Below are 25,225 nucleotides of genomic sequence, written 5' to 3' on the forward strand. Positions count from 1 at the left end.
AAAGAGGCCCCGAACTACAGCGAAAACTCTAGCTTACTTTCCTCCCTGTCACGGGTGAGTTATTTAGTCAAGGATGCTTATCTTGGAATTAAGCCCCATGGCAACAGTCCTAATGATGCGCGGCACTATAATCAACTGCTCTTTGTGTAACACAGCGTCAGGTGAACACATCAAATCCTCAACTCGATTCTCAGTTCTAAATTTATCCCAGATTTATGTAAATCACCACCTGGAAACACGTGGGTGGATGTTTTCTGTTATGCCATATTCATAGGATCATTTGTAAGAGGGTGGAGATGAGAAAGCAACACTGATTTAGGTTGTACACAGGACCAATTTTGGATTCCTCCAAAAGGGTAAATTTTCATTTTGCCTGACTCACAGTTGACGTGGGACGAGGAGAAAGGCTCATCTCATCGGAGCTTGACACCAACTGCCCTCCTGAAAGACTCTGACGTGACTGACACTTTTCTCCTCTTTTGTCTTCGCCACTCCAATTAGTTCAATGACAGGTGCATGTGGAGAAACGAGACAATCAATTACCGTCCCTCCTCTGCCACCTCTGTCCTTCCTTCATCCTCCCCGTGTCTTTATCAAACCCTGTCCCTCGCCACTTCCTTTCTACTCCTCTTAATTTATTGTCTTTCTCCCTCCTTTTTTAACATTTTCCAATTTATACCTTGTCTGGCTTCTCACTGTCTCCTCATAACACATCCTCTCTCCTCTCTTGTCCCTCTCCTCTCCGTTTCACTGCAGCATGCCTACCGGGTGACGGAGAGAGAAAAAGGGGAAAGGTGTCATTCAGACTGAGCCTTCTTCCTTCTTCTTTTGCAAAATCACTGTCAGACATAACACAACCGCTGATAGCGGTGAACCTGGGAAAAGTCACAATAAACAATCCTCTGTGGGATCCACTTGACCATAGCTTTCTCTCATTAAGTAAGCCAGTAGGAGACATTTCTTAGTCCATTTATTTGTCAGAGTCAAATAAATCTTGAAAACCAATAGGCACCCTGGGTTATTTAAAACACTGATGTCACTGCAGGTTTTAGGGTGGGTCCTCTCCACATGTAGTTTAATGGGGGAAGTTTGCCACCTGCTGGTAATGAGCATCCCCTTCTACCAGTGGTGTCCTTGATCAAACCTCCCCCTCCGATGCGTTCTTTAAAACTACTCACTGCCCTGACATTTAGTGCTGCCAAATGTCTACACAAACCATTTCTTTCCATTAAGGTCAAAGGGAAATTCCTGACATTTGACTCGAAGGATGAAATTAAAATGATCTAAAAATGTCTACGCTGCCCAAAATTTCTGACTGGGTTTTCAGTTTTAAAGTTGCTTCGGGGCAAACAGAGCCTTAACATTTCATGTGTCGCTCACTTTTGGTTACTCACAATAAAGAGGTCATCTTTCAAAAGGGTCGAGTCCTGCATTCATGCGCAATACACTCAATTCCTCCCGGCTGCAACACAAAAGGAGCGCACATTACTTTCTGTCAAAATGTTCCTTATTCACTTATATGTGCATACAAGATTAAATTTTAAAAAGAGTTAAATCCATTTTTATGACTTTACTATCAAATTGATGATCTAAAACTGCCTCTGAAAAACAAAGACTGCCAAAAGCCAATTCTGAAACCATATGAAAGACTAAACTGGCAGCATGTTGGAAAACATAGAGAGATCCTCAAATTCAATTAGCAAACAAATACGTACAGATTAAATATGCATTACTGTGTAAGCATCCCTAATTTTTCATCTAGTAAGGATGCATGAAATGTGAACTACTTTATACTGCTTTAATCTAGAACAATAAACAATAAATGTAAATAATTGTTTGAATTCATGCTGTCAAATAAATGCAGAGGAGTGACACAAAAAAAATACATGTTGTGGAGTGAGAAATAAAATACATGTGAATGTAACAGAAATACACTACTTGAGTTAATGTATTTAACTTTCTCAGACATTCTCTTAATGAATCTTATGTAGCCTATTAATTAACATTTAACAGTAAATGTAGAAAATTTTGTTTCAGTCTCTAAAAATAACTAGGTTTCTGAATTAAGCTAGCAGTGCTACAAGCTGTGACGCCCGGTAAAAAATGATTATTTAAGGAGAAAGGAAAGTAAGTATTTTTATTTATTTTTATTTTTCGACAGCTGTTTTCACAATGGTCAAGTTTCTACCTACGCGTTCACAAAATAAATAAATAAATAAATAAATAAAGTTGGCAACTAACAGCTAGCTAATTAGCTAGCTAGGTGATGACGTTGTGTAGCATTAGCAGCTAGCTAGTTATTTCCCTAGTAGTTAGTGGGGGATCATATACAGGTGATTATTTAAGAAGGAAGTACTTACAGTCGACTTTATAACCTGTATTTTACTTATTTTTGTTTTTCTGATGCTGTTCTACCAATGTCACGTTTCAATCTACGAGCCCAACACAAAAAAAACAACAACAAAGAAATTAGCAACTAACAGCTACCTAGCTAGCTACGTGATGGACGTTGAGTAGCATTTGTAGCTAGCTAGCTGTTCCCTTGTAGTTAGCTGAATATTTTAGTCAAGTAAATTAAGTACTTACAGCCTGGTTCATAACCTGTGTTTTATTAATTTTTACTTTTTTCGACCGTTGTCTTCACCAGGGAAAAGTTCCTTCCTGTCCACACACACAAAACAAAACAAAAGCAACAATAGCAGCTTTCTAGCTAGCCGTTTCAGCTGCACACAAACCTCAAATAAATACTAATGTCGTGTCTGGATGTATAAATACTAGGGATGCAAGCAATTAATCGATTATCGATTAATTGTCGATAAGAAATTACTCGATTAAAATTAATTAATTGCAATTAATTGCATTTTGAACCCGTAATTCCCCGGCAGTCCTCGTGGGGGCGCTCTTGACGCCAGACGTACTTGATGCACACGCGGGAACACAAGCGAAGCAGGGCTCTGACGACGACAACAACAGACAAACGAGAAGCGGTACACTGACAGGATGAAGAGGGCAAAAGTTGGTCAATGACGACAACGACGCCAAATGCACAATATGTGGAAGTATTTTAAAGTACAACAACTCCACAACTTCGTTAAATTACCACCTAAATATGTCACATTCAGCTGTGCTACAAACAGCGAGTGGTTCAGAATATGTTTGATATGCTACCAAAATGTTATTCCCTGCCCTCAAGTAAGCTCAGAATAAATCTTTAATTAGCCCTCTCGTGCATAGCGGTCACAACAGTGGACAGCTACTAAAAAGTAATTTTCTCTTTAATGCAATGGTTTCTACGGTGGAACTGCATATCAGCCTCTAGAGTGCTCTCTGCTGCCCTACTCCATTAAGGTCTTTTCAGTGGTGAGTCGGTGTAACTGCAAGTAAACTTCCTCTGAATCCAACGTGGCCGCTGAAAAGTCATCCGTGCTGACCACTGCTGGTATATCCTGTCAAAGCTTCTATTCTTGAAGAACCACATACGTAAAAAAAAAAATATATATATATATGATGATATACAGTAACATCTAAGGAAGCATATTATCCGTTTGGAATATGAAATTTTTACTTCCAATATGTAGAAAAATACATTTAACCATGTGTCCAATGAAGTGGACTTCATGCATCACCAAGTATATTTTTAACACAAGTCATGTAATTGCTTCACTGTTTCTTGTGACTGTTTTGGTTACAAGTCAGTGTATAATTGTTCTATTTATAAGCTATTCATTTAAAATATAACTTTTTGTGCAGATTAGCTGTAGTTTGTGTTACTATACTAATTATTTTATAATTAATTAAAGATTTATTCTGAGTTTACTTGAGGGCAGGGAATAACATTTTGGTAGCATATCAAACATATTCTGGAGATAGAACCTATTCAGAGAGAAATTCAGCCTCTCAGAAAAATTGCCGCTTATCAATTAATCGATCATCGATCGATAAGATGAAACAACTATCGATTAATGAATTACTCGATAATTTGCATCCCTAATAAATACATAATAGTTATAATGGATAATAGCTGAACTCACATCTGTCAAGTTGACTCAGGTGTTAAGGCTAGTAGTGTTAGCTTGTGGCAAAAATCACTTGTGGCAGATTTAATTGTAAAACATTCGGTAATGGCTAATGGCTTGGCAAAGGTAACCCCGCTGTAAAAGGTGATTGGAAGACAATAAATTCCCGGGAATGGTAAGAATACTGTTATATAACATAAAATCTTACACGTGTGAAGGTGACATGACATCACAAGTGAATTCAAGTACAAGGACACCTGACAAATTAACGCTGATAAATCTAGTGCAGGTCATACAGACACATTAGGAGCAGCAGAAGTAGTAGGTTTAAATATACTGACTAATATCATTGACCCATTTGAACAGGAGCCACAATTCATCCATAGAAAAATGGGATCTAATGTCTTTTAACGATTAATAGCATAACTGAACATTTCCTTGTCACTAAGATGAGTCATTTTAACAATAGGGTGTGGAGAAATTCAAGGATGGGAAACATTTTTGAAGACAGGTGGCTGATCCATCATAAGTAATGCTCAGGTGTCCTTGATCTTAAACTGCAGAAAAATGGTCTTCAGTCATTTCTCCGTTAATGAAACTGTCATTCACTAAGTACACTACAAGTAAAATAATTCAGTGTCTATCAGCGTAACAGACCGGATTTGTGTAATGTAAAATCTTTTCATGAGCTATAAAACAAAAAAACATGCACATAAAATCTCAGTGTACGCAGTAACGACATGCCGAGTTTTCCTTTTTGGATTTGTCATGGCACATTTATTTCGTAAGTTATGCATAACCTTCCAATCATTTTACAGTATATGTTGAACTTCATGACATTATTAGATTATCAGGCAGTCAGATCAGCATTGCCAACAGTAGCAGAAAGAAGCAGCATTTCTGTCAGGAGCTGACACCGAGCGAGCGCGATCGCTCTTTTTAGAAGAAGAAGGGGGGAGGGGGGCAACAGGGCAAGATAACCAGAGGCCGATGAGGAAGCATGACATATAGAGCAGTAGGAGGGGATAAATAAGCATGAAAGCAACTGGGCTGCGAGAAAAAGAAGAAGGATCACACCCATACATGTTCACAGGGAAAAGAAGGGGGAGAATCACACGCAAAAGGAGAAGAGGAGGCAGTACTCCTCTCACAGTGAGGAGGACGAAGGAGTCAGCACAGAAATGCAACAGGACCAGATCAGAGCCTATAGACTCTTCATTCTAGTTTACACCACACCTAGAATTTATCTGAAATTATAGACACAATTCAAAGAGGTTTAAAACACAATGGGATCTAATCATCACCAGTGCAACTCTGGCCTCTATCAGTCTGAATATAGTCCTGCTGTTCATCAGGGGTATGCTAGCGCACACTCAACGCTCACACTGACTAACCCTGTGCGACTGAAGCAGGATACGCAGCCAAAAAGTTAACACCATGGCCAAAAGCATGCAAGCAATGTGGGAAACACTTTAAAAAAAAAAACAAAAAAAAACAAAAAACAAAAAGAAAGAAAATAAATACATCTTGGGATAAAAAAAAAAAATCTTAATACATTATTTTAAAATTTTCCTTTTCTTGTTTTTGTGTTTCATATATATATATTCTAAACACACATCTTTGTACATTTTGGTATAAGTTCTCTTTCTTGCAGGGAGTTCAGGGGGAAATGGGTGTTAAATGGTAGAGGGGTGAGGTTCTGGGGCAATCCCACTTCCCTGATTGCCTTGTGCTGAGGAGGAAGATGGGGAGGGATGCGGCATCACAAAGATGACTCCTCCCTTTATACGTTTGCTCACACTCAAGTCTCTCGTTCGCTGTGGCGACCGTGGGCAACGGCGATGGAAAAAAAATAAGGGCTCAGCAGTGAGAGGACAAGCTTATAGGACGTCCAGAAAGTCCAGGACACAAGAAGTAGGAACAGACTACGCGTCGGTACTTCCTCTTTGGGACCAGAGCCAAAAGCTGCGGCACAGACTTCGACTATCTCTTATCTGAGGGAAAAGATTAAGATGAAGGATCAAAATGCAGGAAGACATTCACATATTGAGAACTAGTGATTAGTAATTTGTGGAGCATGACGGAGATACCTTTGTTTCCATCTGTGTCAGCTGCTGACCTCTCTGGCCTTTGGCGTATTAGATTATTATACTTGGCCTCGACCTCCTGCAGTGGAAAAACAATTTACTACCAGATCACGCAATAAAAATGACCATTAGGTGTATACATCATACTATAAAAAAAGTGTGGAGGATAAAAGGAATAAATGTAAGGTACCTTCAGATAGCTGAGGTTGGCCTGAAGATTTCTAAGGTGAGACAGGACCTGTCTGCTGAAAGAGGAGAGGCTGCCGGCCTGTGACGTAGAGGAAAATCTCAAATTGATGCCAGAGTCAGCAGCACAGCCTTGTGAGGCGCTCAGCTGCTTCCCTGTGGTGGATGCCAAGATGTCGTCATCTGTGCTGCTCTCCCCTGGGCCACTGTAACGCTCCAGGACTAAATATCCTGCTGAGAGAGTCAAAAGAAGCCATTTAGTGCTGCTGCACTAGGAAAAGACATCAAGGTCTTAAAGTGATTAGTTTAAGGAATATTTACTGCATCTGTACATCAGTTGTTCCAACTGTGCATGCTCACCATAATCCTCAGGTGAGTCAAAGAAGCCAGTGTCCCCAGAGCCCAGGTCCTGAGCCAGATCCTCTGTCTGGGAATTGCTCTTCTCTGAGCCGTTGTGGACCATCACCCGTGCACGGAAGTCTACGGGGGTCCTCAGAGAGGTGGTCCTGAGCAGACGGGCGCCTGTCGAGCGTTTGTTTAGCTCTGCTGGCCCCTGGGACATCAACTGGGTCACCAACACCTGCTTTAATGCTGCCACTAGGGGACGGGTCACAGATAAAGATTTATTTAAAAATTAACATGAAGTATACAGCTGTTTGATTTGCGTTTTGATGCACGTGTTCTGAGTGCTTACAGGTTTTTAGTGCTTCGTCTGCCCTGGAGGGAAACATGTTAAACGAGTCTCCTTCTCTGCCATCCTCAGCCACTTCGTAAGGCAGCTCCAGTTTCACAAATCCTTCCTCCTCGTCCTCATCTGCCTTCACCGACTCAAATGGATTGTTACCAGGCAGAGAACTCTGCAACGCACTTCTAGAGGCTGGGCTGCTCTCTTTATCTAAGGAGGTATAATTACATTCCTCAGAGGTTGTATAATTAAAAAAGGATAATCTGCACATGAAAGTAGGGTGGAATATTCAAGTAATATGGATGGAAAAATAATAACTGAGTTGCTGCGTATACCTGTGGACTGTGTGCTGCCGGTAGATGTGCGATCTGGGTCTGCACCCAATCTGGAAACACCTGCTGTAATGATCTCCACACTGTCTCTCTCTCCACTGGCAAACAAGCGGAATCTCATGTTAGTGTCAAACTCAAACCCTGGTAACCATCAGATCTGATCAAATGGAAGCGATAAAGGAACGTACTCTGTCTGAGGTAATGGTATGACGCTGTGAGGCTTGACTTTCATGGCATCAGCTCTCTGGGTGATTAGACGCTGCCACCTTGTGCGGTAGGAAAATAACAGTTATAAGCCCATTTAACGACTGGAGCGATAAAAATGATATGGATCAATCAAAGGGTATTTGGTCTCACGTTTTCTGGTCTGAGACTGTGGGGGCCATTAGCTCATAGATCTGGGCTCCGTTTTCTGACATGGAAAGAACGAAGAAGGACTTGTTGTCTGGCAGGAGAGAGGGTGAACAGAAGGTTGAGATGAGATCAGTATTATTCAGGCCTTTATACATGAAGCCATATTTCAATCTTTTGTTTAAGCAGTACTGAATCATTATTGTGTATCAGTTTTAAGAGTGGAAATCATCTTTTTTACTTATGTTACTCAAGATTTTGTGTTAACCGACCTGTAGCCACAGAGCGCACCAGCACAGTGTTGAGTTTGATGATGGGGCTGAAGATATGTTTGGTGTCTGCAGTGCCTGCCAGGTTTTTGCTGTGACACTTCAGGATCAGACGCTCGTCTTGTTTCTGTAGCAGAACAAGGATGTCCTCTAGGAGGAGTGTGTACAGCTCTGACAGGAGACAAAAGGAAACTTGCAGTCAAATATGAGCAGTGGGCCACTAGAGTCAAACACTGCGCTATATGAGCTAAAATATTCTTATAAAGCACTTGTTACAAACCGATAGTCTTGTCCTTGTTCACTTTCCATGATAGCGGCCCCTCGTGCACTAAAGTTCTCTTGGTTAGATCCAGGTTCTGATAAGCAGGAAAATAAAACAGCCTTTAAGTACTGGCTACTGAGCCATGAAGCCAGTTTCCACACAGTGCTCCTTTTGTATCTCGCAGATATTTCAAAATCGCACATGTGGGTGTACAAGAACTGAGTAAGCTTTAACAGAAGCTAAAAGGGTCGTGCAGATAACTCGCCTTTAACTCCAGGATCATGGGGTTGTCCGTCTGCTTTAGAGAGGAGAGGTCCAATCTTCTCTGATAGTCCTCCAACCTCTAGAGGAAGGAAATGGAGAAACACAGACAGAAAGAAAAAGTGGATAAGTAAGTGCTCTTTAAGAGGAAGCCACTGCCTGGGGAGCAAAGCAGGGAGTGAAAAAATAAATTGTGGCAGAGCAGGAAAAAAAGCAGGACGTAAGATGAGACTGAAAAGGAGGAAGAGGAAATCTAGGAGATTGTATAAAATGAAAAGGAGATTTAAAAAAACGTCATACCTGCTTGTCCTCAGATTCCTTCACAGCCTGGTTGACGTGACTGAGGATCTTTCTACAGCAATCGGCTGCCTGCTTAACTTTGTCCTTTTCCACAGCATTGTCTAAAAGATGTTATGACATCAAATATAATTAGGACTCCTTAGTTCTGCAGGGGACTGTCTGACAAATTGATATTTCTCTCGACCATTAACACACCATCATTCTCAAAAATTATGATAAAGCAGAGGGGGGCATTATGGTCCCATAATGGCTGGCTATACTTTATAGCCCATTCTCTCAGTGTGACACCCAAACCCCAGCCAAGAATAAAACGAACCAAATAATGGGTGTGACATTTCCCAAAATGTACACCATCACTCCAGCGCCATTAAACTGATTATCTCTCCATTTGTTACTGTAATTTACTAATAGTTGGCATGTTGCCACACAGAGCGTTGCTTACGACTTTATTTTATGATATTGTCGAATTCCACTTTTATACAATGGATTCGGATTATTAATTTCAAATGAGATATGACCCGTTTCCATGGATACTCGCAACAGAAGTAAATTAATTTCCACATTGCATTAACTGCCTCACAGGTTCTAATTGATCTGAGGATCACAAGAGAAAGGCTGGATAAAATAATAATGAAGTCGACTCAAGTTGGCCACAGGCAGGGTTGCTGCAGCTGTGCAGGAACACACAGGAATTAATTTCGATCAGATAATCAGAACAGATATTTCATACACTTTTATTGATGCAGCAAGCTGTACAGTTATCCAAGGCTGCAGCTGTAATAAAGTATCGCTTATCAAGTCAGTAGAGATGGAAACTGAATGCATTTTTGAAGAGAATGGGTATAATAGGAACTGGAAAGTGTCATTTTTCTGTGTATATCCATTATTCCTTGCAACAGAATCAACTTGTGACTGGGATTTTTGGCCATTCATACAACAGTTAAGAACATAATGGGTAGATCATTTGAAAATGAAAATTATTAGTAGTTGAAGTTATTATGTTACAAGTTGTCTACGTGCAGCATTTTCAGACTTGGCGATTAAAGCATGAACAAATCTCTGCGTACTGCGGTGAAAGAGCTCTCATTTCTAAGGCAACACTACAGCACCTGTGTACTTGACGATGTTGTCTAGTAGCAGGGGGTACTTGGTGAGCCGTAGCATCTCTACAGGAATGATGTCCTTAAGCTGCAGGCGGCGACACTGTCTGTTACTCTCTGCCTCCTGCAAAGCAACAAAATACAAGTTGAGTGCACTTAAAATCTTTAAAGAAATATAAATCCTGACTGAACTGCATTAAAAGTAGCTTGGGTTGCTATTTAGTTGACAGATCTATATATACATAGTTCAGCCCTTGTATTTGACACAGGCTGAACATATACTCAAGCATATAATCAGTACTACGTGAGACAAATGCGAGTACCTGAATGAACGAAGTGAACCTGGAGTCTTTCTTCTGCTTGGTCTTGATGATCTCCAGAGCAAACGGCTGGTTACTGCAGAATGTCCCCACCGCCTGCTTTATCTTCTCCTCCTCTCCACCGCTGAACTGTAACCACCCAACACAAGACCGGACAGAGCAGAGACGGACAGTAACTCAAATGATCTGGGTCAGGGGCTGTTACCATGGAAATGTCCAGTCTTTAACCACTACAGGGACTCCCGGAAGGGGGCCGGGCTTACGTCCTCGTAGACAGCTTAAATTTCAGTGCAGACTAGATCAATGCTCAGACCCTCAGGGGACCGTTTACCCTACTTATCCCCCATAGAGTGATTTTAGAGGAGGCTGCCAGCCTTATGTGGCTACCTCACATCAAATACATCACGTACAATATTGAGATGCGGCAGTGTCAGACAAATCTGGGGCATTGTCTGACATAACCATTTACTCAGGAACAAGCTAACAGTCCTCCCACTTGCTTCCCCTGTCATAACACCTCTTGTTACTGAGGTAAGCAGGTGTTCAACTATGCCATGTTTTATGTTAAGGGTAAGGAAAAAAAGCCAATAATTCCTTCTCCGTCATAGATATATATATATAAACTGTACAAAACCACATTCGTGTACAGACAACATGTCAAAAAATAACAGAACTGCGGCTGAGAAAAGCAATCTCACGCCAGCGTCAACACTCTCTTCTTGCTATGAAGCAATTTCAGGGCAACAGTTCAATTTCTTTGTGCGCACTGTTTTTTTCCCCTACCACATCAGTCATCTTGAAATTTATTCAATATAAGAAATTGTTTGAAAGAGGAAATACAATTTCGGACGGAGAATTGTACTCACCCAGGAGAGCAAGTCGTCTCCTATCTGATCAATTACTGAAGACTCATTTCTCTTCCGAACGGCTGCCATTTGCTCAAGTATTGAAACTGAAATTCAAAAGGAAAGGCAGCACTGTATAGTCAGCATAAGATAACAAATATGAAGAATGCATCATGACAACATGAGGGTCTATGTGCTGTTGTAGTTTTCTTTTGGGGTGTGCTACTCCATCTTAATGGTTCAACATCAGTCATGCATAGAGGAGTCTTTCTGACAAATTTCAGATGTGTATGTTTTTGTGTATGTACCGTGCAGCTGCAGAATCTCTTCCAGGTTGGTGAAGATGTTCTTGATGTCAGCAGGAGGCAGGATGGCCTCTTTGGAAAGCTTCTGGTAGAAAACGTGGTCCAAAACCTTCAGCATCCGCACATGTGCTCGCTCGGTGTAAAACAACTCTGCAGACACAATGCAAGATGTTGATTCAACATGGCAGCTCTGTACACACCTCAACATAATGCACATTTTGCAACACTCGCTCCCGTGCACATCTCTCTCCTCTTCTACCCAAGAAAACTCAGAGAGAGAAGCTGGTACATTCTTTGAAGATATAAATGTAGCTTCAGTTGATTTTACAGTGCGCCGTCCTCACCGTTGATAACTTCCTGTCTCTTGATTTCGTGAGGCCTTAGACCTGCTAGGACATCCCGTCCCACCAGCTGCTGCCAGTTTGGGGGATCGTGCTCGGTGTCTGTCCCTTGGTCGTCCTCACTCTGGACATCAGCAGCTCCTAGTCCCTCGAGCCTATGGGAAAATGAAATGTTAGCTTTCCATCTAGTTAATAGATTCACCATTTCCTATTGTATTTTTTAGATAGATTTGAGTTAACAATGCCAAAATGTTTACCTTCTTATGGCCTTTGGTGTTCCCTCATGAGGTCTACAAAAAAGTCAACAGAGAAATCAATGATATAAATAAGAAATCTTAATGCAGTAGCGTTCTTGCAAAATGTGACTATAGACGCACTTGTCGCTTTCTCTGTCGTCCTCTTGCAGTTGGTCCAGGCTGTAAAAATCAAAGTTTGGAGCAGGGCATGTCAACCCGTCCAGAGGGTCAGACTGAAGGCCGTCACTCAGCCTGGGGATGCCTGAGGTTGGAGTCCCACCTGATGGGACAAAAAAATGAGTTAGAAACCACTCCTCCATCACAACTTAATTTTCTTGTTTAATTTATTCATTTTGTAGCTCACAACTATCAGCGTCCCGGTTAGTGTCCGAGCTGTAGGTGGCGCTGTTTGGGGATGATGTGTTGACAGCCATGAAGTGTGTGAGTTCGGAGCCCTCGCTCGATTGGCTGCCTCTCAATCGAGCGGCTTCCGTGTGGTCACTAGCCCCCAATGAAGGCTGAGATAACTGTTTCTGAGGCCGGGGCCGACTGTCCAGGGCTTTACCCACTGAAGAGAAAATTGATGTCAGAATTAAAAAAACAAAAAAAGCTTTAGAAGTACTGTCATTGTTTTGGTTTATTCAAAAGTGACAACTTACCCGATGCTGCTTCGATGCGACTGGGCCGACGCTGAGGTGCAAGGATACTTTGAAATCTATTTTTCTTTACTTTCTCTTCTCCTTCCTTTTCTGTCTTCATGCTTTTCTGCAGATCATCAAAAATAAGGGAAAGCAAAGTGTCATGTAGGCAATAAAGGGAAAGGAGGAACGCTCACTGTAGAAGCAGTATGTAAAGTACCTTAATCTTGGGAAGAAAGCTGATTCGAACTCTTTTGGACTCCAGACTGCGAGGTTCCTTGACCCTCACTCCAAGGTGCTTCATGTACGTATAGATAACATACTGCATTGTGGTGCTAAATGAAAACAAGTGGCAATACTTGAGCTGCTTTCTGAATCATAATAAACCAAACAAGACAATGCTGAAATCTGAAGAGAACAAGTATCCATATTGTGACTCGTACCATATGTCGTGCCAGTCGTTCTCATACAATTTCTACACAAACCATCTGGGCTGTGCTGCGACCATATGGCATTTCAAACAAGACTGTTTCAACCAGTCACACTTTTGAATAATTTAAGATAAACATAGTGCATAAATTACATGTTTTCTTCAAGAGAATGCCCGAGTGCTTAATTTGTAAAGTGTGGGGGGATGTAGATTGGGCTTAGATGACGCCAATATCTTGTTGTGTATTCTCAGTTGAAACATCAAAGACTGTACTTTACAGATGAAGAATTACCTCCACTGACATTTGTTTAGTGAAAAGATTGCTTTTGATTACTAATTTGAAGGAGTCAAAATGCAATACAATAAACCATGGCTAGACAATTCTTTTAGATAACTGTGAGCCATATGATGGATTGTAAATGCAATGTGACAACACAGATGGTTTGAGGGGCCATGAGAGCTGTTGAAGCTCCAGATAATCTCCTCAACATGTTTTAAGGAATGCTCTTCTTATCAATTAAGCCTCCACAGCACAAATAAAAAAAAAAGATTCTTACCATTTCTCTTCTTCTGTGTTCTGAGTCGTTGACCTGGAAACAATACAAAGAAGAAAAACTAAATAGTGATGATAGAAGAAGCACTGGATTGTGTGCATGTGTATAGCTGAACAGCAAGAGGTTTTATATTTGTCAATCTGCATGTGCTACTTACAGGACATCTTCTATCTTGGCGATGATGTTTTCAGCATACGAGCGTTCTCGCTCTAGAGTGACGCGGTCTCTGACTCTCTCGTGGTCCAGTCTGGCCAACTCAGCTTCAGCCACTGTTAGGCCCATACTGCGCTTCTGCCTGCATGTATCAAAAGGATCAGGTTGCCTTAGGGTATGGACACAACAAATGGACATCAAAGAACTACGGGCAACAAAGGCAGGCTGTGATACACACCGCACATTGCTTTGGGATGGACCAAAAAGTTCCACTTGAACACTCTACAAACTACAGCTACATACTTTATGTTCTGTGCCTGATGAAAGCAAATACCTCTTAATTCCAGCAGGTGGCAATAGTTTGCATTTCTCATTCAAAAGCAGAAACTGGAAGAACCACTATCGGCTAAGAGGTTTCGCCACTACGTAAAGAGTCGCCGGTTCGATGCTCGGTCACAACAACCGTGGAAACAGTGTCACACACTGTTAGAAAAAGAAGAGCTACCAACTGTCATGCTGAGCCACTCTGTCCTGATTCACGCTGATCAGTTGGTCTACAGTTTATTCAGTCCAGATGATCATGTTGTTGTGAAAATACTGACATAATTAATGTAATTAAATATTGATTGTAATTATTGATTGCAATTCTTGTTTCGTCACATCCACTTTTCTTCTTATGCAAGATGATCAGCCAGTCGCAAAAAAAATCTCTCTGACCGATGCGCACCACTTCAAAATGCTGAATCGTCTGAAAAGTTGCCAAGAGGTCCAACTAGTGCCAATGGTGCAGGACGCACTGGGGCAACTTTAGTCACAGACACTACCAATGACCTGACACAGGCAAATGGCCAACTGTTGGCTTTGTGTGTCCTGGCCTTAAGAGAAAAATTACTAAAAAGAGTATGGGACACTGAGGTAATAAAGTATACACTGATTTCTTTACTTGCATTAGCTGTCAAACTGACTAAATGCTCAGGACCACATCACAAAAACTATAAATTCATAATTGCTAAGTTTACCTAAAATCCTCAAGGTTCTTCTGAATGTCAGTGAGCAGAGAGTCCTGCAGTGTTTGAACATGTTGCCTGTTTATTTCTTCTGGGATCAGTTCTGTCCGCCGCCGATCTGCAAACACACACACTCATACATTATAGAAAAGCGCAGAGGGATCGCGATGCGCACACCAAACAGGTGGCATTAGAGTTAAGTGATGCTTTCCAAACCATTAGAGCATTTAACTTCCTAACACCATGGTCAAGAGTGTGCATGGCTGACTAAGTAATTAAAACACTGACAATATAATGAACTAAAGTATAAATAGTCACAAATCAAAAATCACCTATTGAGAACGACTCTGGGCACACAACTAAATTAAGCAAAAGCAGTATGAAATACTTACCAAGATCAGAGGAAACAGATTCAGGAACGGCAACTTTTAAATTCTGCAACAAAAATTAAAAAGTTTTTATATTTTAACGACAAATGGAGAAAGAGAAGGATTTTACTGATGTCGAAACAAAACACTTGGCATGGCATTAAAGAAAGACAAACAAACAAAGTACGAGTCTGAACGATAGACTTTTTCTAGCGTATTTTACTGTAAGGAACATAAACTGAGAAAACGTACTGCTCCCCGGTCAATGAAGAAGCTGTGGAGGTCCATGAATACCCGTCTGGTCTCTTTGGAGTTGGTCTGCTTGTAGAGGTCAGCATAGAGGTAGCACAGCTGAGAACGGCACAAATATTAATAAAAGATAAAGAGAACCTCAGAGTCTGCCAGGATGCTATAAAAGCATGAAATTAATACATAAACGATGTTTAACAACGCATGAAGGAAGGGAGTCTTACCACAGGAGCAGGGTCGAACTGAGAGATGACATGATGCAGAAAGGCTGCGAGGTGGGCGGGGCGAGACTTGAGCTGCTCAATACTATTAAAGCTGTTACACTGGCCGTTTGCCTGAAACACAGTCAGTGCGACAGTTTAAACAGGTATCAGAAATCCCCTGCAGTTTTTAATGAATAACGGATGAAAGGATGTTAACGCTGTGCTGTAAAGAAATACCTGTTCCTGGTCTGAATCAAAATAATCATCTTCAGCTCCAATGATTTGCGAGACTAGGCGAGAAGAGGAGGGACTGCTGACTGTGGTAGGAGACAGAGAGTCCTGCAGACAAGACAGTAATGTTTTGTGAAATTACGATTACACTCCCCTGGCCTTCCAATATTTGTGTACATCAGCAGAGGGAATCAGTAAGTATTCTGAGGAGAACTAGTACAAGGCCAAACGGTCTAGCTACCAGGTCAGTGGCATCCTCTGTCTCAGGGGAGTGGTAGGAGTTGAGGCTGTTCCTGGGTGTGCTCTTTGGACTGGGGCAGGATGCCTCTATGTGAAACTGGCTCTCTGGAGAAACGTGCCCGAATATGCGAGATATCTGGAGGTGGGATCGAACAAAGCATTACCTTCACAATCAATCTAATAAAGATTTGCCAGAAACTGAACAACTTTGGGCGAAAATGTACAAAGCTACGCAGATCTGACTCAGTTCATTCAACTTAATGGAATTGAGCTATTGCTTTAAAGTGTACCCAGTCTTGGAATCAAAGTTTAATTTGAAGTTTGGATGGATTGTGTTTTTTTTTTTTACTTTGTGGTAACTTACAGGAGTGCTGCTCCAGGGCAGGTCTGTACTGTTGTCTCCTTTCAGGGATAGTGTGCGCTCTGTCTCAAATATGCTACCATCATCTGCATCACCACCAGGAACAGCATCCTGAGGATTCATGCAGGATTTGTTAGTAATTATAAACATCAAGAGACGTTCCCTCGCAGCACAGGCTACAAACACGACTAACCATATATTAGTCTATACACGGATTTATGAGTATTTTAAGAGTGTAATCTCAGACAATATGGCTAGAATTCACATAGAGCAGACTAATATGATGATATACATAATGCAAGGCTCAGTGAGTGACGTGTATAAAATAAGCTGTCACACAGACACAAAAGAGTGGCTTCCCACAGAGGAAGCCTAATCCTCTGACAAGATTAGGATTAATGTTTGTCTGGAACGAGGTCTAAACGCTGCACACAAAATTATACAAAGGTCGCTTGCATGTTGCCGGTAGAGCGCCCAGATATTCTGTGGATATTCTAAATTTGCATTTTAGCTGCTACCTGTGTTGTCCCAGTGGCCTTGAGGAGCTGACCCTGCAGCTGAGGAATGTGTTTTTTAGCTTCCTGGATGTCTTTCAGTAGTTTGGGGGAGGGGTTCCTGCTGTACTCCTCCTTCATGGCCTAGACAGAAAGAGGAGAGAAATCCAAACAAGAGCAGGAACAATAGGTCACTGTCACTGGTATAAAATCAGGCAAGTAAAATAGATCATGTGTTGATACTGCAGTGAATGTTTAGAAAGATACTGCATGAGTAACAGCAGTCTCATCAAGTGTACACGTTGTCTCCTAACCAAAATTATGTTCCATTTAAAGACAGGTGAGAGATGATCCTTTTGATTCTCAGCAGAGATAACGCAACACACCTTAAAAAAGGATTTAGGTTTACATAACTGCGCAATAAGACGAGAAATCACCTCAGTACTGCCAAAGCCTACAAGGAAAAAAGTGTTAGAAGAGAAGATGGTAAGTGACAGTGATTGTTATGCTAACCTGCAGCTCCTGCTGCTCTTTTGAGAGCTTCTTTTGCAAGATGTCAGCCTTCTGGTTGCAGACACTGCTACTCTCATCCTGTGGGGAAAAACAAAAAGAGAAGTTGAAAAGTGGAAAGAAAGAACTATGCTATACAGAATACAGATAATATAAATTCAAGCATATGTCATATATATATATAAAATATAGATGCATTTAAAAATAACTTTGCATAAACTGAAATTTTGTTAAGGTATAGAAACAGAATAATGTCTTTAGTACCCATGGTGGCTGTGGAGAGGAGAGGCGGTCGAGAGGACTGTAGGGGCGTTCTGATGCTGGAGAGTTTGGAGATGATATGCTAACGCCCAACATTTCAGGCTCTGCTTCAGGCAAAGGGATCTGGGCAAGCCCTGGAGGGCGCCCTAACACTGTGAGGGCCACATAGGAGCCCGCTAGAAATAAAACAGAACAATTTATTTCAGTTTTGTTTTGAGGGTTATTTTGTAAACGTGGCTAAAACCCAGACATAGGAACTCACATTTGATAAGTTTCACCACTTCAGTGTGATTAGAATGTGTAACAAGGGTCCCGTTAACCTGGAAGAGAGTGATGATGAGAATTAACAAAACCAAAACCTTCTAGACACAGCTTTAGATGAGGTCATAACATTTTATCCCCAGACAGAGCAGGTATGCTTAGTGACCAGTAGGTGGCAGCCTACAGCCTCTGCTTCAGCCACTGAGCAGAGAACAGTGACATTAGGAGTTTAAAGACATGGAAGTAGATGAACCCTATACCTTAATGATCCTGTCTCCTGTCTGAACACCTGCCCGCATTGCAGCCCCATCTGGCAAACACAGAGGAGAAAGAACATTAAACCAACAGGAAATGGAAGGAAAGACATAAAACTAATGGAAGAATGAAATCGATGGGAGAAAATAAGGAGGTAAAAACAACAGCTTCATGGGGCGATTGTTGATATTTCTGTTACGCTACATAACCTTGACAGACCAGATGTAGCCAAGTGACTATTCGCAAAAACCATAACAGTAGTTATATTACGAGATGGACCTGTTTCACAGCTCCACCCCAAACAAAGGGATTTAGGCATGAGACAGGTTATTATGAGAGCCACGTCTGACTGTGTAGTCAGCAGCAAAGTATTCTGTGAACCAAAACAGATTTGGGCTCTTCGAGTTTGTGTCAGTATGGAGATTTTAACTAGTGACACAATCTGAACAGCTGGTCTAAAATCAGGACAGGCATGACTGACAACTTCTGACCAGATGATTTGTATATATGTCCATATTAGATGGGATCTGTTAAGGAAAAACAAAAAGTTTTGACAAAGGCTTAAACTGCAGCAAGATACTACAGATTTTCATTATGTTTGGTTCTCAGTTCACAATGCAGTAAAAAAAGACAGTGTGAAGTTGTATAAATTATTCAGATGAAACTAAATAGATTGCTCAAGCACAAACTGGGAGCCGTATAGGAACAGTAAAACACTGCCAAGCATTGATGGCAGTGCAGCGAAAGTCTTCTCTCAGTTCCGCACTCTTCTGTTTTCTGTTACCTGGCAACAGTCTGTATGGTCCTCTACAGTCAGAGACGACTGGGGACCACAGAAGCATCCTGTCAAATTCCCCTCATAATAAAGCAGAAGCTGAAGCTACACTGAAACTACCAAGGAGGAAATATAGCATTCAGTCAGTGACGTCATGAGTGGTGGTGAGTGAATGGTGGTCACTTAGACACAGTTGCCACTTATATCTGGGAGTTCCTAACAAACTGCGAAGAGAGTTTCATGTCAGCACATGAAAACGGAGCCCAAATCTACTTTATGAAGGCGCAGACAAGAAGCAGTCATTGTAATAATATCTTCTCTTCTTCCTTTTAAGTTTGAGACTCAACCGTACCTTCTTTGACAAGCTGCACAAACACTGGGTTGTCGCCGCTGACAGTGAGCCCAAAGCCATTTTCATCTTTCTGGATGATTACACATCGCTGGACCAGACCTGCAAGTGAGACAGACAGGACAGACAGACATAACAGTGTCTTCAAAAGGAGCAGGAAGTCACTAAAGGAAGTTTATTTTACTCGGTGAAGTCAGCAAGAAACACTGTGAAAAATAAAGCCCCTGTGTTTGTCGTCATATTATGACTTGCACTGGAAAGGGATTTTTGTGAGTGACAAAAATCAGACTTTGCAGTTGATTAAATGGTATAAACATCAACTTTTTTGGAAAGAGATCAGGTGTTTTGTGTTTCAAATGCCTGTTCACACTGTATATTACAGGAATTACTGCTCTCTGTATTTGTTCCTACTGTCCATCCTGGCCACAAAGAGATTTTGCCGCCCATTACTTACACTAAGAAAGGAGATATTTTATGGAGTATGGACAGTAGGAATGCCCATTAAGGCTTTTAGTGTACATATGTGTATTGTCTGGAGACACACTTAAACGTGACCCTATCCTAGAACAAACTCCAGTTGCTTAGCACTTAGTAGTAATAAATAAGAACAAGAAGTAAAAACACTTCAGGCAAAAGGTTGTCGTCTCACAAGTCAAAGAGAGAAAAGTTACTTTTCAGGTTCTCAATGCGGAGTTTCATTAGCATGGCAAGAACAGATTAGAGCTTATCTCTCACCTGGCCGACACTGACTAGACTGACAGGACAGTGCACGCAAAAGAAAACACAATGCAAAGAATGCAAAATTCACAAATATGTCGTCCTGCGTGCTTCATAAATACAGTTGGCAGATTTTCTAATAATCTTAAAACCTCTTAGATTTTATAAGTGACCCATGCTGAGGGAGGTGACCTTTGATCTGCTTTCTTGTTTTGTCTGAGATTTCCCGGTCAGTGCAGCATCAACCAGAGAGGTGAGTCGATCGATAAGGGCAGTGGAGGGGCGGGGGTTGGAGAATGGAAGGAAGGGCAGCCAATACAAGGAGAGAGGTTGGGGGAGCCTAAAGCCCCAGGCTGGGGGGAGGGGTGTAGAGAGAAGGGTTAGGTAGAGCTGAGGGGGAAGGGAAAGGGGGAGAGGGCAGGGGTGACAAGGAAGCAGATGAAGCCATGTGGGTTATAGAGCTGGTGTGAATTTGCCTCTAGATGTTTATCTTCTGCCTGTGTCCCATGATTTACAGTATTTCTGAGGCCTTTGGTTGGTCTTTGTAAAACAATGAGGAGTGGGAGCGCTGACATGATCAGTGATCGGGTTAAACCATCTGAGCTAATGTATTATTCAAAGCCTTAACTGATCTGTAATCAGCACCCTTTCCTGAAAGTGAAGGAAATGTGCTCTAGAGAATAAACTGACCTTTAATACTGTCTGATAATGCCTTTAGCACTACAATCACAAAGAAAAATCATTAGGATACAGCATATAAAAGTACTCTGAGCTTCAAACGCTGTTCTGTGATAAATGTTTTTCATTGGTTCTTCAGTTCTGGCGCCAGATCAGACGAAACTTAGAAGGAACCTGTGTGTGCTTTTCTGAATGTGATATTAACGTATTATCTTGATGAACTGTGTCCTAGGCAGAGACTAGACTGTCATAAGCCGAAACTGGAACTTATGACAGCTGACTTAAGAATTTGTTTTGTAAATTCATTGCACGCCAAGTCAGGCAGTCGCTGTAAACGCTGGGGTTGGAAATCTCACATTATCTGACAATGTCTGTCTCTGCTCGTTTATTGCCTCCAACAACAGCAAAAACCCGAAGAGAAACCTGCATGATGTAACAAGCACGAGAGAGCAGTTGATCAGGATGACACTCCATCACTGCAGGGATGCTGAGGCTCGGTAATGCCAAGAACAAGTCACTAAAGTCATTGTTCATCAGGTGTTTAGCTTTACTGTGAGCATAAGGAAGTCCTTGTAAGGATGAAATTATATTAGTCCTGCACTAAATTCACCTTCATGACTGTTTAAATGTGTGAATGGTGGTAATTCAACCGTGTGATCATTTCGCAGGATGTAGTTTGTGGTGTGTTTCGATTATTGAGCCTAGGCCACTGAGTAAAATGTAAAAGAAACGTGTCAGCATAACACAACACAAATCAGTAGTACAACAAACCACAGCCTCCAAAATGAAAACACAGTTGAACCAACAGCTCAGTACTTATTATTTTAGACTAATGTTGAATATCATAAACGTCATGAAGCTAAGATTTAGTGCAGGGTTGTTATATGACAAAGCAATAGTTATTACTACTAATGTTTTGGCAAATGGGTGTATGTTGATGTGTCTCACTTAAGCTAAACTTTAGGCACTGATTCTGTGCCCAAACACTCTGACCATTTAGACAGTTGATTTAATAATGTATAATAATAATAATACAATTTTGCAGGTAATCTGTGTAAAAACAATCAACTAGCGGCAATTTCACACCAGGATCTGAAGCATGTAACGATGCAGCTGTCACACGGGCCAATCCTAACAGGAGCATCTTACCACAGGACTCAGGCTTCCCCTCTGCTAGCACACTGCTGCTGCCACTCTTCTGCACCACCAGAGCTTCTGCTCACAGCCCCCACCAGGCAGAACACAGCATAGACAGAACAGCAGCACACAAACAATAACCAACACAAGGAAAAGGAAACACAAAACAGGAAAGAGAAAATCATGAGGGAGAACGAATCATGGGAGAAGAAAAATTAAATGAACAAATAGGCAGTTTAATAAAACATAATGGTTTGGACAGGTGCTAAAGAGTGGAGTAACTAAAATTAACTTTCTAACAATTTGTTTAAATTAAATTTTCAATCTTAAATTATATGAATGCAATCTGGATTAAAATTAATATACATCAGAAAATATCCATAAATGCATAGTTTCATACTTAAACTGAGCCTTTACAATATAAAAGCCCCCAGCATACTCAATGTGCAATCAGTTTTACTATAAAGAATATGTAGCTGGTGTAACTATATATGCTCCGTGTAAATTTAGGTGTGACTATCCACACCCAGTTTTGGATGGATGGAGAGAGATGGTCCTAAAACTAAATCCAAAATGAACCTACAATTCCTGGTCTGATAATTAAAATGAGTAATGAGTGTTATTTTTATAACAATGTCCATTGCATTGTAAGCCTTTATAGGTAACAAAGGACTTTAAACGTCTGTCTACTCATCCCTAATCAACCCAAACCACTTTAAAATGATAACAGAAAAGGTGCAATCAGAAGAAAATCTAGGAAAATGTTAATGAGGTCATGCAACTTGCAAACAAATAAAAAAGGGGCATGCAGTAGTACATATCATGCAGACATGCAACATTTCATGACAAATAACAATCAAAAGAGAATCCATAAAGAACAGTTTGCTCCTCTGTGGATATGAGGACGTAGGCATCAATCCAAACATGACCCTAACGTTCATAGGTAAGAAGATTTTAGTGTGGTGGTGCACACAGACAGGCAGAGAGGCCTTGTGTAACCATGGAGAAAACAAATAATCTATGTTTTGTTGCATCATAAGCCACCATGTGGTGCAGAGGATTTTCCGTTTTGTTATGAATACAGAAGCTTCAGTCGTATCTCAGATCATACTCCCTTGATTGCTGACAAACACGTCAGGGAGTGTCACCATATCAAACTCGTTTGTTTTTGAACAATCTCACCCTGCCATAAACCTGAGTGCATAACAGGCTTAGCAGCTTTTTGTGTCCCTCAAGTATCTGTGCAAGCCTGAGACCACCCAACCGTTCTGAACACACAAAACCCAAAGATTTATGTAAAACTACGACAGCCACGTGAGAATTATACACACAGCTGGAGATTTTTCACTCCATTAATCAAGCCACTGCTTGCTTATCTGCTTAAAATAATCAACATGTAATGCAAAATAAGATTCAGGAACAGTTATTGTAATGCAGCGTCACGAATAAAGACTAAATGTTATACTGTCCATTAGTTAAATTCACTCAAGTCAGAAAAAAGATAATAAGGTCCAAACAATTCTCTTAGGTCAGACCACACAAGTAAAGATTGATATACAGTCTTTGACAACTGCAGATGAGCAAGATACACGCAACACTTTTCACCATCCCAGCATGCCTTGTGCAAACTGTCAACTGCACACTTGTTTTATGCATTTGTGTGTGGGCGTTAGAAAGACAGATAGATAGAAATAGGTGTGAGAGACAGAGAGAAACACATGAGGCAGTCAGTGTTGCATACGCAGTCTGAGTGCGTGACAGACCGAAAAAGAGTGAATAAGAGAAACAGGAACGTGAAAGTGAAAGTAGGAAGTTACCTGTAGGGTCAAACTCATTGGAGGACAGCGCGGTTTTGTCGCTTTTGGGTTTCTTATCCGGGGGGTGGTCTTTACTGAGAATGCTGCTGGTTCTAGAGAAAGGGGAACATCTGTGAGACATGGTAGTTAAATAGCACATGGCCACAATTTGTGCAATGTGTGTGTGCATAATACAACACTATAGTCTTTTATATGGTGCATTTTATAGAGGCCAAGCCATTGTAATGCATGCATCTCACTGTACACTATATGAACAGAAGATACAGGAGGCATTGCAGCTACAGAAAGAACCAACAATCGCTCATTTCAGCATTGAGAATAATGTGGCAGGAGGACCTCCTAGTGTATGAATCAAGCTGAGTGTGTCTACTGTATAATGTGACGGCCAGAGAGGATGTGGAGTCGCTCTGCTGAGTGCCCAGAGTGCAAGGCCAGAGAAAGGCTGCTCCTCAGTGGAGATGCCACAAGGCCAGACTCCTGCTTGAACCTCGGGAGGCTATGTATGGCTGCCTCTGCCTATACTGGCCCCAACTGTGAAAGGCCACTGTTCTGTTCACAGTGAAAGGCAGTGATGGGCCGCCCTTAGAAGAGGGACCCCTTTGTCCCTCGCTCTGTGTGTATGTGTGTGCATGAGTGGGGGGTTGGTGGGATATGTTTGGTCCAAAACTCTAAGGACTTCTGTGTTACAGCACGCCAGGCCTGATAAAACCTGCCTCATTTCCCTCATCCGGACCCCTGTGTATGTAAACGAGTGGTTTATGTGCGTGTGTGTGTTACCGCAGGATTACTAACTCATAAGCATGCATGTCTCTGTAATGAAATAAGATTCTTACCTGTTTGCTTTCTTGGGAAACCTGCAAGATAAAACAAAATGACTATGAGTATCTCACAGAAAAATCCCCTGACAAGCTACCAATGGAAGACAGTGCTCAAAAGCTGAGCTGTTTATGCATATATGACGGGAGAAAAACAAGAAGCCATGCCGACAGCTTCTCCTGAGACCCACACTGTGGTAAACATGATAATCCTGATCAAACATCAGAGTTCTTCAGCTGCAGATTAAAGCCTTTTCCAGGTCAAACGCCCTCCGCCTCTCAGATCTCAGCTGTGTATGTGTGTGTGTGTGTGTGAGAGAGTGCGCCGCGATTTTGTTCCTCACACACATCACAAGTTGACTGTAATAATCATATCCTAACAGCATACATGGCCTGTTTCTTTCAAAGCAGCCAGATTATTCCCACAGAGTCAGCACCATATGGAAGAGGTGACATTTTCCAGGAAGCTGAAGATCTGATTTGCTTTTAGGCATCAAATCTTGTGAAAAGATATGAAATGTGAGGACACACACTGCACTGTTAAATCTGGCAGAAGGTGTTAATTCTTTAACGTTGCAGCCTTATGGACTCAAAGTGAAATATTCTTATACAATCAAGTCAATTCTACATTTAAAGATCAACCTGCACGCTTTGACAATGAATGGGGATACGAAGAGTGCGTATTAGCATCTGTGTGACAGAGCTTCTCACAAAAGCCTACTCCCACCAATCTTACAAAAGAGAAAACTCCAGGAGACTTTAAAACAGGAAAAATACCTATTTGTATTCTAGGTTCCCTCTTAGTTATTGAGGGACCCTTAAACAA

At 41.4% G+C, this 25,225-nt stretch overlaps 1 protein-coding gene across 3 annotated transcripts in view; it reads right to left on the minus strand.

The window, feature by feature from the left end:
* Window positions 1-4,065: 4,065 nt before the first annotated feature.
* The window catches only part of arhgef12a (Rho guanine nucleotide exchange factor (GEF) 12a), a 34,111-nt gene continuing 12,951 nt past the window's right edge, over window positions 4,066-25,225 (minus strand). The window contains exons 2-41 of one of the 3 annotated variants that reach the window (XM_084558791.1): window positions 24,418-24,438; window positions 23,585-23,676; window positions 21,780-21,845; window positions 19,239-19,337; window positions 18,117-18,166; window positions 17,858-17,915; window positions 17,599-17,771; window positions 17,338-17,415; window positions 16,849-16,968; window positions 16,334-16,441; window positions 15,971-16,105; window positions 15,736-15,837; window positions 15,520-15,630; window positions 15,299-15,397; window positions 15,071-15,113; window positions 14,691-14,796; window positions 13,676-13,813; window positions 13,522-13,554; window positions 12,755-12,869; window positions 12,556-12,661; window positions 12,261-12,464; window positions 12,038-12,176; window positions 11,918-11,950; window positions 11,664-11,815; window positions 11,323-11,469; window positions 11,036-11,121; window positions 10,173-10,298; window positions 9,859-9,973; window positions 8,750-8,850; window positions 8,454-8,531; window positions 8,207-8,282; window positions 7,930-8,097; window positions 7,664-7,751; window positions 7,495-7,572; window positions 7,310-7,404; window positions 6,984-7,184; window positions 6,650-6,886; window positions 6,294-6,520; window positions 6,107-6,182; window positions 4,066-6,010 (exon numbers count right to left, since the gene is read on the minus strand). In XM_084558791.1, the coding sequence (XP_084414917.1) occupies window positions 6,000-6,010; window positions 6,107-6,182; window positions 6,294-6,520; window positions 6,650-6,886; window positions 6,984-7,184; window positions 7,310-7,404; window positions 7,495-7,572; window positions 7,664-7,751; window positions 7,930-8,097; window positions 8,207-8,282; window positions 8,454-8,531; window positions 8,750-8,850; window positions 9,859-9,973; window positions 10,173-10,298; window positions 11,036-11,121; window positions 11,323-11,469; window positions 11,664-11,815; window positions 11,918-11,950; window positions 12,038-12,176; window positions 12,261-12,464; window positions 12,556-12,661; window positions 12,755-12,869; window positions 13,522-13,554; window positions 13,676-13,813; window positions 14,691-14,796; window positions 15,071-15,113; window positions 15,299-15,397; window positions 15,520-15,630; window positions 15,736-15,837; window positions 15,971-16,105; window positions 16,334-16,441; window positions 16,849-16,968; window positions 17,338-17,415; window positions 17,599-17,771; window positions 17,858-17,915; window positions 18,117-18,166; window positions 19,239-19,337; window positions 21,780-21,845; window positions 23,585-23,676; window positions 24,418-24,438 (4,291 nt within the window). In that variant the 3' untranslated portion in view covers window positions 4,066-5,999. Of the gene's footprint in view, window positions 6,011-6,106; window positions 6,183-6,293; window positions 6,524-6,649; window positions 6,887-6,983; window positions 7,185-7,309; window positions 7,405-7,494; window positions 7,573-7,663; window positions 7,752-7,929; window positions 8,098-8,206; window positions 8,283-8,453; window positions 8,532-8,749; window positions 8,851-9,858; window positions 9,974-10,172; window positions 10,299-11,035; window positions 11,122-11,322; window positions 11,470-11,663; window positions 11,816-11,917; window positions 11,951-12,037; window positions 12,177-12,260; window positions 12,465-12,555; window positions 12,662-12,754; window positions 12,870-13,521; window positions 13,555-13,675; window positions 13,814-14,690; window positions 14,797-15,070; window positions 15,114-15,298; window positions 15,398-15,519; window positions 15,631-15,735; window positions 15,838-15,970; window positions 16,106-16,333; window positions 16,442-16,848; window positions 16,969-17,337; window positions 17,416-17,598; window positions 17,772-17,857; window positions 17,916-18,116; window positions 18,167-19,238; window positions 19,338-21,779; window positions 21,846-23,584; window positions 23,677-24,417; window positions 24,439-25,225 lie in introns of all 3 variants that reach the window. The other 2 variants (XM_084558790.1, XM_084558792.1) reach the window with 2 other exon arrangements.

The sequence above is a fragment of the Chelon labrosus genome (genome assembly GCF_963514085.1).
Source record: "Chelon labrosus genome assembly, chromosome: 13".
In the NCBI taxonomy this organism is placed as follows: domain Eukaryota; kingdom Metazoa; phylum Chordata; class Actinopteri; order Mugiliformes; family Mugilidae; genus Chelon; species Chelon labrosus.